The sequence below is a fragment of the Acanthopagrus latus genome, chromosome 8 (genome assembly GCF_904848185.1).
Source record: "Acanthopagrus latus isolate v.2019 chromosome 8, fAcaLat1.1, whole genome shotgun sequence".
NCBI classification, from domain to species: Eukaryota; Metazoa; Chordata; class Actinopteri; order Spariformes; family Sparidae; genus Acanthopagrus; species Acanthopagrus latus.
In genome coordinates, this window is record NC_051046.1 from 25,202,340 (window position 1) to 25,220,744 (window position 18,405).

Here is an 18,405-nt window from a genome sequence, read left to right on the forward strand (position 1 = left end):
TTAGCCAAATAGCTTCACACAACAGTAGAAATAGACACTCCATTTTTCTTTTCTTTTCTTTTTTTTCTTAGGGCTCAATTTAGTTTTTAAATAAGATGTCTCATCAGAATGTGCCACTTATCCCCACTCCTTGTCTGCTGGATGTATATTAAGTCCACTACTCAGAGTCTGTAGAAATTAAATGCTGGATTCCACCTGGGAAACACATTACCTCTAACAATGTTTCGATTTTCCCCCCTGAGTTTTTGCGCAGCGACAGTGCGTGACAGAGTGATGCACAATAATTATAATAAGATAAAAGATCATCATTAATGATATAGAGATTTATTCATTTTAAATGTGTTAATCCTTGTGTGGACAGTTTTTTCTTTTTTTCTCAAAGAAAGAAGGAGGTGGGTGTACTGTCAAAAGCACATACCTGAGTCATTTCAATTCCCAACCCTGTCATAATTACAGCTGCAATTACCCGCTGTTTCTTTGTCATTGGCCCAACTGTAATTCAAATCTTGGCTGGATGGATTCTCTTGTACGGTGAATCTCTGCGATTTTTCGGCTGGAGTAGCTGCTCGTACTTTAAACTTTTGAGCAATTGGCACCACTGGAAGTACACTGTAGCAGGTAACAGTTCCTGTTTCCACTGTGCCTATAATGTAAAAGAGTGATGATTCTCAGTTCTGATACGTCCTACTTTTTTTTTAAAGCAGATTTAAGGATGATATCAGTACTGGTTCATGTCTGGGTGTTCAGATTTGACTGATTTATGACTCAAAAAAAAAAAGTACGACTCAATTTCACCTCATGCAGTGTCCTTGCCTTACCATAAGACCTTTGGGCAGGCTTTTGGCCCTTTCTTTGGGTTTTATCCCGTGAAATGACCATGTCTATTCCTGTATCTGTAACTCTAATACGTCTCTGTGCTTACTGCGCATGACGAACAGCTTAGTACTGTAGAGGGATAATAGCTACAATGAGCAACCGGGGTGTACAAATCCTAGTAGAGCACCTCAACGCTCCACTTGAGCGCTCACGTTGGACTCCACACAGCAGCTCGAGTGTCTGCCAAGAGGCCAGAGCACTCCTGTAGCAATATATATATATTACCGGTTTGTCTGTTTACAACCATTTTCTTTTTTTTTTTTTCAGAAATACATTTTATATGAAAACAATATAATGTGAAAATAATAATGGTCTTTAAACTACTTTCTGACCATAAAATGTTGGCATTTATGGTTTTGCCAACCACTGATATGTTCAAATGTGTATGTATCATATTCACCACATTGACATTTCTGCAATATGTGTCAGGTCACACTCGCATTTCATGTTTATGACCTGGCATATACATCAGATGGTGGTGATGAAGGCTGCCAAGCAGCATGCTTGCAGTATACTGCAGTATGAGTCTGTGTTTCAATCTTTGTATGAGTCACACCTTTTCAAGGAGTCCTCTGGAAAAATTCCAGCTGCTTCAGTGGCTAAAATAAATAGATCATTTTGATGAGAAGTCGGGAACTGTTCAGCTGTGATTGTGGTGACAAAACTGGCTGTTTATTTTGGGACGTTGGGACATATTCCAGCCGTTCTAGTTCTGGCAACCCCAGGCAGTGGGTATTTGAGGCCAAAACAGAATCTTTTCCTAAATCTAACCAGTGTTTTTTGTGCCTAAACTCAACCAGATCATAAACCCAGTGTTGCAACATATCAGTGATTTGCAGAAACTCTCATGCATCTGCCAACATTGACTGATAGTACAGGACTCATCTTAGTTTATCAAACTAGCGATACATGTTCTCAGTGAATCAGGAAAATTGAAATGCAATTAAATGTACAGACATATCTACTTTGGAAATGAGTCATTGCTTTGACAAACTTGACAAAGCCAGTGAAAAATTGCACCTGAAGAAAAGTACACAAAAAGGATAAGGAAATAAATAACGGGAGCATTCATCTTCCGACATTACAATATTGAGCAGGTTATGTCCCCTTGTCTTTGTCCAGATCCATAAACACTGCATCATTGATTTGCTTGCTGTGAGCCACCAAGACAGAGGAATTATCCTCTTGCAGATATTGGTGAGTAGGCAATTTTGCTCTCGTTGCTGGGCTTTTTTTTTTTTTTTTTTCCCGCTGTAGCCTCTGCAGTGTTTATCCGTCACATTGGCAGTTTTTTTCTTGGCAAACAGTATCGAAAAACTGGACCATTATGTCAGTTTCAGAGAGCGGACGATAGACACTGCAGGTCGGCTCTTAGTGCTGTTATTGTGGTACTGACACTCTGCTTTCCTTTTTTAAAATTCTGTGTACCTGCCCACAGCTTCTGATCAAACTCCTGTTTTCATGTGTTACACTCGATGGGCCTCTGGCTGTGATTTATTGCCCTGGCTTTTACATGGGTTAGAATATTAACACTGCACTTATAATTTACATACATAATTATTATTCATGGGGATTAGTGTTCAAGGAATTATAATGTAAAAGTAATGAGCTTAGTGAGTGATTTTATCAAACCAAGTTCAATAAGCTGCACGTCAACTTATTAATAATTAATACTGCTCTGTGGATTATTTCCTGGTGTCTACCTTCTTTCATGGCAGCAAGGTATTTTCTTCCGCAGAGCAAAACTATTGGACGGGTCTCTTTCATTTTTTTTCATAATGATTTTTTAATCCCTCTCCCTCTTGTTAAGCCCAAACAAAATCTTTAAGCTCCCTTCTCTGTTTACCTGATCGGGGCCGTGTGGTTGCGTTGTGTCCACCAGGACTTTGGTGGGTTGAGGTATCGACACCACAGCTCCCAGTCGAAGCCCTGAGCAGACAGCGGGTACTCCTCGATCTCGAACGTGTCGTACTTGATGTTGTCAAAAGAGGGAGACACCACCCGGGTCCGGTCCTCCTTTATCCGCTGCAGAATAGGTTCTGCCCTGTGGGGCGATGGAGACAAGAGTATGTTTGAGAGGAGATAACAACACTCTACAGTGCATTAGGATAGGTTATCACATTATCATTAGTAACATTTGTTAGACGCCATTAACTATATATGGTGTGGTGTGAGTATTTAATATGATATATGACATAACACCAGAACAATGCTTTTTACTATCTGCACTAGTTTGTTATTAGTACATTTGTAACTTGAATCATAGCGTTTTCTGTGATTTTTTCATTTGTTTTTTTTTACCCCCTTCCGCCAGCTCCATACATTTTTTTTCCACCTGCTGGCCCTAATATGAAGAAATGAAGAGCAATGAACCATAGAAATGAAAGTCAAAGTATTCTTTAAAAAACTGACACAAATATATGATACAAAATTAATCTAGCACCAATAAAACTCCAGTACAGCCCCTGAAAACTGCTTTCCAAATAATAACTTCTTCTCTATAACCTGAATAGAAACGACAACATGAGCACAATTAAAAGTTACAAAGCATCTTTTAGTGTTGTTTATAAAGAGTGTACAATAAAGTGTAAAAACGTCGTGTGGTTCATGGATGAAGTTTGGCCCGATTTTCTTGCAAGTGATAAAACAACTACTCACCAACGCCAATTACATTCAGATAGCACTTCTTGAGTCACACCCGCCGCAACACACGCCCGCTTTTCACCCATTCACACTGGTGGCTACCACGCAAGTTACAGCCTGCTCGTATACACGCTCAAACAGTGATGGAACAGCCATCTGGAGTAATTGAGATTTTGGTATCCCTCTCAAGGACACTTCAACATTCAGACTGCATTCATGATAGGATTAGTGAATGACTTGTTCTGACATCTGAGCCACTGTGTGACATCACCTTTTCCCTTTTCCACCAGCTAAACACTGCCCATTTTAAACAGTTAAAGGGGTGAACAAAAAAAAAAAAAAGAAAAAGAAAACAACACGGACATCTCTAAAAACACTTTAATGCCAGACATCTGCAATCGTTAGAAAAGGACGCACAACGGCATGGCAGAATTAAGAGCTGGTGGTATAGAAGGCCCAAATGGTTTCATTTGATCTTAATACTCTTCTCAACAAATGGGTTAGTTTCCCAAAACCATATTTCCGGTGGTTAAACATTAATACCTTTCAGTAATATACGCACTGTATATTATATATCATTTATTTTAACACTGAGTTGAGTAAAGTGAAAGGAGATGATTGTGGTAATAAAGTGAATCTCTGAAGCCGTCCTACCAATAAAGCCATATAAAGGCCCAAAAAATAACTTTAAAAAAAACCCCCAGAAGCTTGTGGGTGGATTCGTGTTGAGCGTGTACTTTACAGCACATACTCAGCTCTGACTGGACAATTATTTCCTTATCATGCCAATATGACAGCACACAATGAAGACATTTGTTTTGTTTTGTTTTGCTTTTTTGGTAAGCTATGATAGCTCATTAAATCGACTGACGGGAAGTGGGGACCGTCAGCAACAGTTTTGTTTGAAGCATTACTTTTGTTTAGTTGAGCTGTGTTGTTGAGCCCGCATGTTTGCATGAGCCTTCCTCAAATTCCCCTTTGAGTCTGTGAGGCATTCGGCAGTATTTGCGTCTGTATGTTCGAACATATCAACTCGAGCCGTAGCTGGCAGTTGGATGCTGTCGGAAAAGCTCTGCTAAAAATACATTTGTCAAAAATATCATTGTTGCGGTGAGTCCACTGGATGTGTAGGTTGGCAAAAGCCAGAGTTATGATGCTGGCTGTCTGTCTGTTTTCGTGGTTTTAGTTTCAGACAACATTCCTGTGTTGGTGGGTTGCTGCTCAGGTGAGACGAGAGACTGGGGTGCAGAGACAGACCTTGTGGAGGAGTAACCACCCAGAGTCATGTCAGATTTTGCTCGGTTCCAGAGCAGTTTACCAGTGGGAGGCGAGCTCAGAGATGAGCTTTTAACTGAAAAGTTGATTCATCTACACTTGCATTATTAACCTGTCCAACCAATAGCAATCTGTAGGTGTCTGTGGTGTTATTTTAAGTGTAATGTTGACTGCTGCCTGGAGCTGGAGTGGAATTGTACTTTACCTCATGAACGTAATTTTACGGGGGAAAGGAAAGCAATAGAGCCAGAGTCTCTGGTGAGTGCCGAGGTCAGTCTTAATTGAGTAAAGCCTTGCTGGTGGTGGTGAACGCACCATGAACCATCCGTCACTACCGTTGAAAGTCTAACATGACACAGGCACACATGTCAAGTGATGATGAAGTTTTATTCACGTTAATTTTTTGGCTCTTCCGCCGAACTTCCTCACTCAATCTCCTGCAAGTTATAGTGACATCCAACCAAATTAAACACACTGTTTCTTTGAGAAAAACATACAGATTTCCTTGGGTTTAACATTGTTTGGCATGATGTCTGTATATGGGTAAAAAAAAAATTAAAAAATAGATCTAGTCTTTCTTTAACGCAGAAATCTTACATACTAAATCTTTACTGGCAAGAAAAAAAAACATCTTTTCAACTTCTTTCTTCACAAAAAAGTATGGCTCACAAACAAGCATAGAAAAAGTCAAACAAACAAAAAAAACACTGTACCTTCAGTAAGAAAGATCACCTGAAAAAAGAAGAAATAAAATGAAAACAAGGCAGAAAAAGAGAGGAAACAGAATGAGAAAGTACAAAGGATTTTCAGCCAATACTGGAAGCCAGCGAATGAGTTTGCTCTCCTGACTGGATTAGGAAGGTCAATCCACCAGTGAGGAGTCAGGATGGAGCTGAATCAAGGTCTGACAGAGTGTTTGCCAGGGCTCCTCAAGGGAGGCAGAGCAGAAGCACAGAGACTGGCTGGCATGGAAAGTCCTGGAGAGATCCGAGTGTACCCTGCTTAGCCTTGTAAGCCATTCCCAGGGTTTTGAATTTAATTTGAGAGAAAACAGGGAAAGTGGTTTCTGTGTTGGAATTCACTGGCGAAAAGGAGTTTGGCTGAAGCATGAGGAGTCGAGAGGGCAAATGGAGAGCCCCTCTGGAACTGCAAATGGGGGATGAGTAGAGGCCGGACTACAAACTAGACACAGCCCTTGATCAGGTAATAGCGGATTCAGCGGACGTTGAAGGCAAAGACTGCGGGGCTGCGGCTGTGATGATGGCCTTGCTTGTCCGACGGCTCTGAAGATCTCAGAGGCTTGTCGGCGGCCTGGGCAGTAATCACAGAGGTGGTGCCGATTCAGAGGTGTTGCCTCAGGCGGGGCTGACCAGCGGAGAGGAGCACTTCATGTCAAAGAGACTGAGCAGGTGGTTTGACAGTGGACCACAGATAACAGCTAGAAATGCAGTTTGTTTGAGCTCAGGTTCTGAGCGTTGAGCGCTTCAGAGTCACTTCATCTACCACATGAACCACGCCGATGCAGCCACTGATTTTCACGACAGCTACAGTACTTCAGAAACGACCTCCTGCGTATGTATATCTCAAACGTGTTTTTCTTAAAAGCCTCTGAAAACTTGTATTTCATTAAATGCTACCAACTCTGCAGAATCCCTCTTTTTTTTTAAATTCAATTCTCATTTTATTCAACAAGCGTATTTACTCATTTAACCTTTTAATTATTAATCCATGATCTGGTTGGTTACCTTGAAGAAAAACCAAAAGGTGCTGCAAGATTTATCAAGTCATTGTTTTACATATGTTTCCTCATTTCAAAAAAACCTCCCTGACACTGACATCAACAATGTTTAATGTTACGTTCAAAACAGGAAAAAAGCTATAAATACCAAAACCACCTTGTCAAAACCACTGTTTAACACATACTTGCCACTAATGACATGACTGCTCACAGGTTTGGGAGTTTCCAGGAGCTCAAAGTGAGTAAGTGGTAAACAGCTCAGATAAATCCTGATTCATCTCAGCCATAAACAGGAGTGTATCTGAGTCCACCAACAGAACTAAGATCAGACTCGACAAGCACTGAGTTAAACTTAGTAAAGAAACTGAACTAAACTTAGTTTTAGCTAAGCTACTACTATAACTAACCATTGCTTTGGTAATTATGAAAGTCATCCATTCAAATAGTTCTTGATTAAGAGTCTTCATGTATTTAAGTACAGAAGTAGTTTTCTGGCAATTAATGTGCTTACATACCAAAAGTGCAAGAAAAGTCAATCACACAGTGCATTTACATGCGTGAATATGGGATCTGATACTCAGACCTCTATTCAGCTTTGTTCTGCCGTCTTGAGATTATGGAGAACCTCATTTTCAATTAGATTGCTGATAAAATAAATGGAGTTACAGCTTTGGCTCAGATGCAGCGTGCAGTCTGCAAAGAAACTAGTTACTGAAGCTATCAAATTTAATGTAATGTGTAAAAAGTACAATTTTACAATGCAATGGAGTGGAAGTACAACGCAGAGGCAAGCAGAAATACTTAAGTAAAGTAAAAGTACCACAAAATTCACTTTAGTACATTTCACCACTGGGCTTAACACTACTTGACTAATGACTTCATGCATGCTGTGGTTTTGGCTGCTTGTTGAAGATGGATATCCTTTATTGTGTTACTGTTAACACTTCCTAACATCATATACAGTATGTGTGATCTGTCTCTCTCCTCCCTGGTAAACAGGCATGTACTATATGTTATGATAAAAAAAAATAACACAAACCCTGGTAGATAGTCTTCTAAACAGAATATCAGATGTATTTTCATGTATATGAATATGTAAAACCCAGAAATGTGCCTTATAACTGGCCCTTTGTAAACTTGTAAGAAGTAGAGAGAAGAATAGAGGGAGCGAGAAACAACAGAAATAAAGGAAACTTTCATGTGAAATGACCAAAATTCCTCCAACTTTGGCTAAAACTAGTGTGTTCTTGCTGTTACTTGAGAGAAAAACCAAATGAGAAAATACAGTTTCAAGAACTTTATAGTATGACAGAGGTTCAGGATTTGGACAAAAGCGATGTGACAGAATCGTGCACACAAATCAAAATGACGGCATTATTATTGAAAAAAGAGCACATCACTGAAGAAAACGACTATTCATCTGTTTCAAAATGATACGACTGACTAGAGGAGACATGGTGGCTGACTGGTGAGACAAGGATAAAATCTTTACATTCTTTATCTGTGGAAAAACTGCCTTTGGCAGTCATTTAAATGCAAACTAAACTTGACTTTCCCATGAGATATAAAACACAAATGAGGCATTGTACCTCGCCATCATTCATGTTTTATCCGCTCTGCCCCGCAGAGCTATATGATAATCACATCACAAAGCAGCAACATCAGAGAGGAGGACCGACTCTTTTATCCTGCACACTGATTGTTCGTTAGAAGGTGAACCTCGCCTCTGGCTTACTTTGCGCGATTCTATAAACACACATCAACATGGAAATACATAAATAAATACAAACAGTGAAACCACCCAGATACTGGAAGAAAAACTAAAACTAGGTTGCCACCCAATTAGTGTAACCTCAACATCAGAGAGTCTTCGACTAGTCAAGGTAATGTTTAAAGAGTTCACACAGTGAGGCGTCCAGCCGAGAGCAAATCTCACAGCTTAAAACTAAAGTGTGATGGGTGACCTGAACCACATGGTGGGAGGGCTTGCTAAATCTCAGAGAATTGGTATCAGTAATTCAAAACTGATAAAGATTTCAAAAGGTTTTAGGCAGAATGGACGATTGGATTAAGTCATAGTTAAAATAAGAACCTAGCAGCAACCGTCCAGGTTTGATTCATCTGTGTGGTCATACCAATTTGTCTGCCAATTGAACCTGCATTAATTGATTTTGGGAACACTCTTGTCATGCATAACAAGTCATAAGCATTAACACATTAGGTTGTTATGCTATTTAGGTGCCTACTTACTTATCCAGTGTTGCACCAGGGTTAGACCAGCATTAGCATTTATTTGGAGACATGTCTCTGGCCACCTGACTCAATGTAAGTCCAGTGCACTTTTGTTAAAGCTCTGATTTGGTCTCCACCCACTCCTCAGTAAATATTGTGGCTCTTTACCCGCTAAATGTTCACCTGTGTTCCTCAGCTAGTTGCTAACTAGCTTGGCGCTTGGCAAGTATCATACAGGAGGGACTAAAGTCACTCAGTGGACACTTCCCTTGATTGGCTATACCCTTTCGGGCATCTGCTAAATGCTAATGTTTACCTAGCTATGATTCTAACTGGCACTGCAAACTCACCAGGCTGCAGCAAATCACCGTTTTTTGTTCCCGTAGCAGAGAAACATGCCAACATTGGTGGCACCTGCGCAGTTGCTTGTTAGCCAGCCGGCCAGTCACACTCACAGACCCAACATTATCTAACTAGAGCTCTCTCAGCAGGCCTCTGATTGGCTTTCCCTGACCAACTGTACTTCTCGAGCCTGAACCAATCTAAGGTCAGTTATTATCTACACAGTGGTGCTTGCCACAGCCGGGGTGCTCATTTTGGCATTATAACAGCACCCAACAGCGCTGCTCCCCAGAACCACCTGTCCTCATTCAACTCTCTACCTTTCACACAAAAATGAGGTCAAAGTGATAGTTGGGGTCTTTTGATGTGGGGTTGCATGATGTATTTATCCCTAGTCAGGGAACTGTGTAGGTGGTTAAAATACTTTTTGCTTACTGTTCTGTTTCGCAGTACTATGCTTTGCTTCCCTGTCGATGCAACCCGCTGCTCCTCCACTGATGGTCATCTACTGCAGGTAATACACTGACCAGGGATAAGAACCTCACGCAACCCCACATCAAGATATTTGACCTATCACATAAACAACACATTCATGACGTGAGTTTGGCAAAGGTTAGCATTCAGCACAGGTGTCTGTATGTTGCTGCACTGCCAGCAACGGCCTCAGCACCAACTTTTCATCACATGTGACAATCAAAGTACTTGCGGCTAAATGGACGAGAAGAGAATCATGAGTGGTGAGACTGGAGGAGTTTTTGTGGGCAACTATTCTGTTACATTATTTAGGCGTTCTCCATGTACACAGAGACGGCTAGCACTTTTTACTGTAGGCGGAGATGATTGAGGATTATTGTGATAACAGTCAATCTCTGGAACATAGAAACACCCTATTATTACTTGTTTTCGACTCAAAATAGTCAACATTGCAGATAATTGCAATGTATGGTGGAGACAATTATGTAGATCAAGGAGTCAACCCTTCGATGGTAATTATACAGTCATTTCTCAATTTCTGCAAAATATTACACGGGGCGGGTGAGTTTCAGAGCTGAAGGAAGGCGCACAGAGGCAGGAGGATTAACAGGGGAGTGTCAATGAAGGAAGACAAAAGAAAGGGAGAGAAGAAGAAAGAAAAACGAAAGCAGGGGATTGAGAGGCATGTACACAATTTGTTGATTACTAAGTGTGAAATTAGATGTGTTACAGCGACGTGGTAATAACACTGGCACAAACACAACATCAACTTGTCACAGCAATGTAGCCCCAAGACCAAGACCATAAAAACGTTTGTGGATGTGTGTGTGTGTGTGTGTGTGTGTGTGTGTGTGTGTGTGTGTGTGTGTGTGTGTGTGTGTGTGTTTAAAGAAACTGTAGAAAGTAGCAGAAAGAAAAAAGTGTTTATCTCCAGCTGAGCTCTTTTGTATCTCTGCCAAGAATGAATTCATTAGTCATAGACCAATACCCCCTCTGTGGCAATATGTGGGAGGGTTATGTGGTGGGTTTTTGTGTGTGTGTGTGTGTGTAGAGAGAGAGCGAGCAAGCGAGAGAGAGAGAGAGAGAGAGAGAGAGAGAGAGAGAGAGAGAGAGAGGAAGATGGGTTTGAGTGTGTGGAGAAGTAGGGGGGGTGAAGAACCTTGCAAGTGCCTCTTGCCTAAGCTGGAACACAGCAGCATAGAAGGTTATTTTGGAACCAACTTGGACGTAATGCAGTGCGTGTGTGTGCGCTTGTGAGATTTTTCAAGCTGTCAAAATGATTAACAGGTACAGAGCGGAGCTGTTGTATCTGAGTGTTTTTAAAGACGGGACCCTGGAGTGATGAAGTGTCTGCAGCTCGGGGAGACTGACATAAAACGCGCGTTTAAAAGAAAACAGCGGTCGATTTGTGTCGGAGGAGAAGTTATCATAATGTGTCATGACCCTCAGTCTCATCGCCGTGACGGATTTTAACGTTGCCGGCTATGCTAATGAGCCCGGCAATTAGCTACTGCTCCCAGTACACACAGTACTTAGCGGAACGATTAGGAAACATTTCCACCGGGTGTCAACGCACTTGTCTTGACGAGTATGGTGAGAAATGGCACATGATTGGTTTTAATATGGAGGTGGGGATTGAGAGCTACAAAATGACTTAATGTGTCCTCATTAAAATGCAAGTGAATGCAACAAGAAACTCCAAACTAATTATCTCAATCTGCTGTAGAGAGGAAATAAGTCGTCCAAATGTGAACGCTCCGGTCTAAGCTGGTTTATGTATGGTGGAAGGATGTGAAAGATAAAATAGTAACCTTTGCTAAATATTGACTTCAGGTTACCTTGCACAACAAATGGAAATACCGATAATGGTCAGTCTTAAAGCAGACAAATAATGAAAAGATTTAACTAGCCTACTCATCCACTGTAGGAGCAAGTCTCGGCCAGTCAGCAACATCAGGCAGGCACGACGCTCTGTTTCTGTAGCGCTCCTGGTGGGATATGAAGTCGTGTCATCAAGTTGTAAAAATGGACTTATGCATGAAGGGGCTTCGTCGTACATACTGTTCAGCTCCTATGTGTGTATAGGCTCTAGGGTTATGCCATAGGCCACAAAATAGCTGAAGCGCTCCCCCTCATAAACTACAAGTTGGGGCTGCGACATCAACAGAGATCCGATATGAGATTCCGCTGCAAGAACTGCGACTGGCTGCTTGTGTTCTCCCCTACATGTTTCTGAAACCAATCTGGATTGATGAGAGTGAAAACAACATCCCCAAGAAGATTCTGGCGAGCCATAGTTGTACCCCTCCTTCCCATTTTAACTCAGTAACGGTTGTGTTTTCTGTGTGTGTGATGGCACACATGGGCACAGGTAAGAGTTGTAGTCAGTGTGTGTGATAAAGATGCTCTAAATTAAGACATATGCGCTCTTTACCAGCCGTGACAGCATTGGCTATTGTTTTCAGCTTGCGATTCTGTGTGACTGTGTGTGTGTGTGTGTGTGTGTGTGTGTGTGTGTGTGTGCGCGCGCGTGTGTTTGTGTGTGTGTGTGTGTGTGCGCATGTGTGTTTGTGTGCGTGTGTGTGTGTGTGTGTGTGTGTGTGTGTGTGTGTGTGTGTGTGTGTGTGTGTGTGTGTGTGTCATCATGGCAAAATGTGTTCCTGGAGACACCGTTTGGAGCGGGAATCACAGAGGAGGCTATGCGTTTGGCCAGGTGTTTATTTGTCAGTGTGTCAGTTTAGATCAAAATTCAGTTTTGAAAGTTCAAAATTCACATGGACCAAGCAAAGGGGCCAAAAGTAGTTGTACTTTACAGCCCTGGTCCACATTTAGTTTAATGGAGTCGTGAAACTACAGGTGTGTATTTGGGCTCAAAGGGCGAATAGAAAGATGGGTGTGGTCTGACTCATGAGTACTGAATATTCATATAACAATGAAGTAATGACGATTGAGTAGTGGTCCGTCTGAATGAAAACATGTTACCAAGTCTCACACCAAAGTGTCAGCTGATAAGCTAGTCACAAACACTGCCTGAGTTTTGTTCATGGTGTCGTTACAATAACGAGAAGGTGCATTCTGGCATAAACATTAACATAGACATCTGATTTAGTCCAGGATTGATTAACCCACATGAGTCACAGTGTGCCGTCTCTGTTGCAGCACTCCACAGAAGATTGGACTGTCCACTGAAATTTTGAACAGCCATCACTCTTCAGAGTACAGCAAAACAGTAAATTCATCACAGATAAGAGCAGCCTGTTCAACACAACATCCACTCTGATGAAAGAAACATTTCAGGTTATTATTTGTGTTATTATGGATGGTGCTGTGCAGCGCGATGTGCATGTTTTATTTCAGCAACTGCTGCCACAAACAAAGTGAAAACCATTTAGAAAATAGTTGATTTCTAAGGTACAATGAATGATTATGATTAATAATTCATGATTATGAATGAATATATTGTAATGAAGTTAATATAGTGTTTTTCTCTCGGTTTCAATTTCTGAAAAACGCACACAAACACACCTGAGCCTGCTCAAAGGCAAAGAAGCTGAAAAGCCCATGGAGCAGAATAACAGCAGATGAGACCTGGATGTATCGTGCTAACCCGCTCATTGAGCCGTTAAACCACTCTGTTCTTATTCATAATTCCTAACACGCGAGGATTATTTGCAATGAATTACAATGCTGCAATCACTTCACTCTACTTGATCCAGGTACGCTTGCTAATTCTCTCCTAATAACCACAAGGCTATTAAACTGTGCAGGAAACACACAAAAAGACATTTTGATCTCTAATGTCGCATTGAATGAGCACAAGACCTGAAAACAAAATAAAGCCCGGCTTAATATCGCTTGAGGTTAAGATGAAAAATAGTTGGGTTCTTTTTCTAGCAGCAGTATAAATAGCTCGTGTCAACTGTTAAATGTTGTTAAAGTGGCTAAATGGCTGTCCAGATCTCAGTTTAATGAACATCTACCACGCTTGGATCTGGAGTGTTTTTTCTGATGCGGGCTGTTATCCAGAGGTAAGGCAATCAAAGAGAACAACCACAGGACTGCAGGATTAATTAGGCCTTCCTGGTCCACAAATACATAAACCACCTCGACTTACCTTTTGCACAACAGGAAGTCTGGAATTGAATCACTGCATTGCCAGCCTTTCACGTAATCAACTTACTCTGTGATCCAAAACGCTAATAAATATGCCACAGCTGCCTCTGCGGCTCTACGGAGCTGAGCGTGTGCACCTGTCTGAACAGTGGATTTACAGGAAAATGGGTTACAGCTACATCACTTCTCAATAGTGCTCAAAAGACTGGGAGAATTGAATGATCCCTTCATGGAGCAGCTTATAAATAGACTGTTTTGTGCCGTTCACTGTTCAAATACTCCACCACTCTTCTGCCTGATGAACTGATGTGTCCTGAGGAGAAATAAATGCCCACACAGAGAAATGATGCCTCTCTTTCTGATTCAATCAGCGACCTTTCAAAGAAAGTGGCTGCTGGATAAATGCTCACTTTCAATACCTCATCTTTGTGTTCTGTTCTTCTTTGGCCCAGCACAGACAGAGCGGGCAGCAGGCTGTATCATTACAGCAGCACAAGACTGGGAGGACAGGACACCTGCAGCTTTGCACAACATCCGATGCACTGTAGTGTGGAGACGCGACTTACTTGCCCAAAAAGAATGGATCAAAAAGGCACTCACACACATGCACACGCACACACACACACACACACACACACACACACACACACACACACACACACACACACACACACACACACACACACATACACAGACTCACAAACACAAATACACACCTACAGTATTAACATGACCAGATAGAGAAAAGAGAAGGGAGGGGAGTTTTCTTTTTAATGTTTAATGATCAATACATTGATCTGGAACAATATATTGATTCAATGATCCAAAAGCATCGACAGCATGCAAAGTGAAAACACTAATTCATATTACTGCCATCCAAAAGATATGCCTTTATTTTGAAATTCCAATCATCTGTCTGTGTCACAGCTTCTGTCCATACACAGCTCCTTTCTAAACAGGGCTCTTGTTTTATTGGAATCACTGTTTCCATTTAAATGCCTGGAACCACTGATGAGATAATGTTTCCACTGAGTTCAGTAATAAAACTGTTAAATGGGCATATGATATAATCTCATCGATCATCGGTTGCAGGCCCCTGTATTGAATCAAATCAAAATTGTATCGTGGCAGCCTTTGTCAGCAAATATCACATCGTTGTCCAAAGAATTGATATAATATTGTATCTTGATGAAATATTCAATATAATATAGTCAATATTCTATATTTCTGATATTGTCAATCAATCCAACGTCAAAGCCAAAACCAACATATAACTCTCACTACACTTCTGATTTTCTGACCTTGAAATCAATAGTCAATCAATCAATATGTGATTTAGTCAACAAAACTACAACATGTGTGTCCTTATGGGGCCTGTCATCGTCAAGGGTGTGGCTCATTAATGTATTTTTTAAAAATTGTTTTTAGACAACAGCAAAGCACAGAGGCTGGGGTCTTGGATTTGACCTCTTAGGACCTTAGTCTCCAAACTAACTCTAAAAACTTCATGCATCTTCCATCACTGCAGGGTACGAGAGGAATACACTTTCCATAGTTTGAGATTTTTGGATGATTTTAAAACTTCTGTCCGTTTTATACAATTTATATATGCTCACTCAGCCGGTTCTATGAGATTCTTGCAGAACATCCTCAACTCCAGTTCATACCAGACCACTCTCCACAACAGCTGCAGCTACAGATCGATAAAAAAAAAAAAAGCACCCTTCCTGACGATGTGAGGAGGCTGCACTTCTATCAGCACTTTCAAATCCAACTTCAAAAAACTCTGTTAAAAGCTACTCAGCTCTGCGAGACAAGCATACATTTGTGATGTACTTCTGTCTGTAGTTTTGTACTGTGTGTTTTATATTTTCCTTTTTTTTGTGTTTAACCTGAGGTGTTATTTTTACTCTGTAGTGTTTGTTACTCTGCAATTTCTCTTGTTCTCTTGTACTGGCTTGTACCTGCAAAGGGACTACATATTTGCTTGAAGCTAAAAATCAGTTGTTCACCCTGAGGCCTTCTGACGAAACAAATATCCATTGCCATATCACCAGACTACAGAATAGCCTCCACCTTTATTATTTCTTTATAATATAGCATTATGCTCTTATTTAGAAATAGAAACATACCTATATCATAATCTTAAATCAAATGGTGACATTTAGGATTAATGTTCACTGTCCCTTTAAATAAATCAAGAAAGAAAGAAAGAAAGAAAGAAAGAAAGAAAGAAAGAAAGAAAGAAAGAAATGAGAGAAAGGTGTCTGGTTGTGTAGACTTGCAGTCTCTCTGTAGACAGTGCTGTAGTCACAGTACACAGTATGAAGTGAAACCAGCTGCTCACCATCCGGTGTTGAACTCCACGTGTGCGTCGAACAGAGCGACGACGGGGGCGGTCGCGGCCCTCCACCCGCTCACTCTGGACCTGATCAGCCCCTCCTGCTTGTCATGGCGGACCACCTTGACGAAGCCCGGGCCGTGCTGAGCGTTGGTCTCGTCCACGAAGCTCTGCAGGTGCTCTTTCAGCTCCACTGGAAGGGGAATGACACACAAACAAACATGAACATGAGTTGATGTTAATGCAAACTCGCTGAAGCCTGAAACAGCATCGATCTTATCGACAAAGCTGCGCAGAGAGTCCCTCGGCTCAACAGCACTGAGGAAATGTGCCCTGATTGTGTGTGTGTGTGTGTGTGTGTGTGCGTGTGCTCAATTTAGCTTTATTGACATCAAAAACACACGTTCAAAGTTGCTGATTTTGCAGGAGAATGAACCATCTTTCTAATAACATTTCACTGACACATTTCTCTTCAGTTTGGAAACTCATTAAGGCATTATCCATATGTGGCAGCAATTATACTGTACACATTCACATTTCTTGAACCCCTTGGCAGACCCTGGGACACAGAGTAATTGAGCATGAGCCCAAACTGAATGGACAAACATGCTGAATTTACATACATCAGAAATGGAGGCCACAGCAGAGAGCGGTGTAGCAGCAAGGGTGTAGTGCTGAACAGACTCTGCAGGAATAGGTTGAACAAGGAGTACAGCTCTGCAAAGTCTAGATGTCAGATACACTTAATACTTGTGCTTTCGGTCTGGGGCCGTATTGTCATGTTAACACTCTCTGAGGATTTTACCAGCCTACCCTTAACTACAGGACCATTTGGGAAGACTGTGAAAAGAGCATTTACATACATTTAAGTTTGTTGTTTTGCGGCGACCTCTAGTGGCCGCGTTAATAATAAAGGCAGCAAAGGAGGTAGTCAGGCTAAGTAGTATAAAGGGTGAGAAAGCCAACAGAAGGAGAGGGAAGGCAAAAACAAGAACAGGGCTTTCACCCAGCAGGCCACTGTTTATGTCTACAATAAAAGAGAAAGTCAACTTTAAGTTATTTTAACTCAAGTTTCATTTGTAACTGAAGCTACATCTGTAACACTGTTATTTTAAGACAAACCATGTTGTTTTCCTGAACCTAACCAAGACGATTTCTACCTCAAACCTTATCAAAGTGGAATCGCAAGATGAAGGTATGTGTTTTGCTGGCATGCTGCAGTAGTCCTGTTGTTAGGTCATGGTGATATATGCGTATATGAGAATGTGTTGAGTTCAGTTGTCATGGGGAATACAACTTTTATGAAGTTTAACTCCTTCAGTGCCTTTGGAAGGTGTTTTCTAAAGTTTTAATAACCCTAATAACATGAGTAATTACTGAGGAACAATATAAAGCATTGTGACTGGAAACTTCACAAACTTTAAGGCAACAGTGTCCTATCTTTTGTTTCTCAGTGTGACAGTGACCTGCATGCACAAAGCTAAATGTTTTGATGTGGAAAAACTTGACGAGTTTCGGAACAGAGCCCTGACTTCACCTTTGGAATGAATATGAATGGAAACTGTGAGCCAACATCAGTGGCTGACCTCACTAATGCTCCTGTAGATGAAAGGCAGCAAATCCCTGCAGCCAGGTTTGTAAATCTGGAGCAAAGCCCAAAACCAGATGAGTGGAGGCTGGAGCAGCAGATGAATGCTCCTGGTTTTGGAATGATGTGTTCACCACCAATACGGTATGTGTAATGCTTAGGTTCCTGCATTCCTTTTGGCCATACAGTGCAGTCATGTTTGAATCATGTCTCATGACTCCTTGCTCCCTTGCCCACAGTAAGACATTACCATAACTAATAGGGAATAAAGAAAACTGCAAATCTACAATTGTTGAAAGAGCATGGCTGAATCAAACATCAAGTGGGACTTTAAAGTCTCTAAATTAGCAAAGACAGTTCTTTCTTTAGGCTATGAAGGAGATGTTTCTATCATGGGGTAACCTGCTACTCACAAAACAGAAACAGAAACACACAAAAAAGGAGACTGAAAGAGAAAAAGGACAGCAATATATGAAAACAAGAGCTCCCTGCCAGGCTAGCAGCTCCGTGAGGCTGTTCTTTCACACAGCACTGCTTCGAGCTAAATGCTAATGTCAGCATGCCTGTGCTGTGTGGATGCTGTGCTTGCAGCAGAACAGCCACAGTGACCACAACAATGAAGATGCTAATGTGCTGAGATTTTCAGGTGTAATGTTTACCATGGTTTTCATCTTAGTTTAGAAGCATGCTAACATTTCCTGATCAGAAATGACTGAGAGAACATGTAGTGAGAACATCTGTGTGTTGCAAGTAAAAAAAAAAAGATCTCTAGTCTACACTCTT

At 41.2% G+C, this 18,405-nt stretch overlaps 1 protein-coding gene across 2 annotated transcripts in view; it reads right to left on the reverse strand.

Annotated features, from left to right (window-relative positions):
- The window catches only part of LOC119025075 (polypeptide N-acetylgalactosaminyltransferase 18-like), a 164,469-nt gene that overhangs the window by 52,263 nt on the left and 93,801 nt on the right, over nucleotides 1–18,405 (reverse strand). For both annotated transcript variants that reach the window (XM_037108398.1, XM_037108399.1), the window contains exons 4-5: nucleotides 16,041–16,227; nucleotides 2,723–2,920 (exon numbers count right to left, since the gene is read on the reverse strand). In XM_037108398.1, the coding sequence (XP_036964293.1) occupies nucleotides 2,723–2,920; nucleotides 16,041–16,227 (385 nt within the window). The remainder of the gene's footprint in view (nucleotides 1–2,722; nucleotides 2,921–16,040; nucleotides 16,228–18,405) is intronic.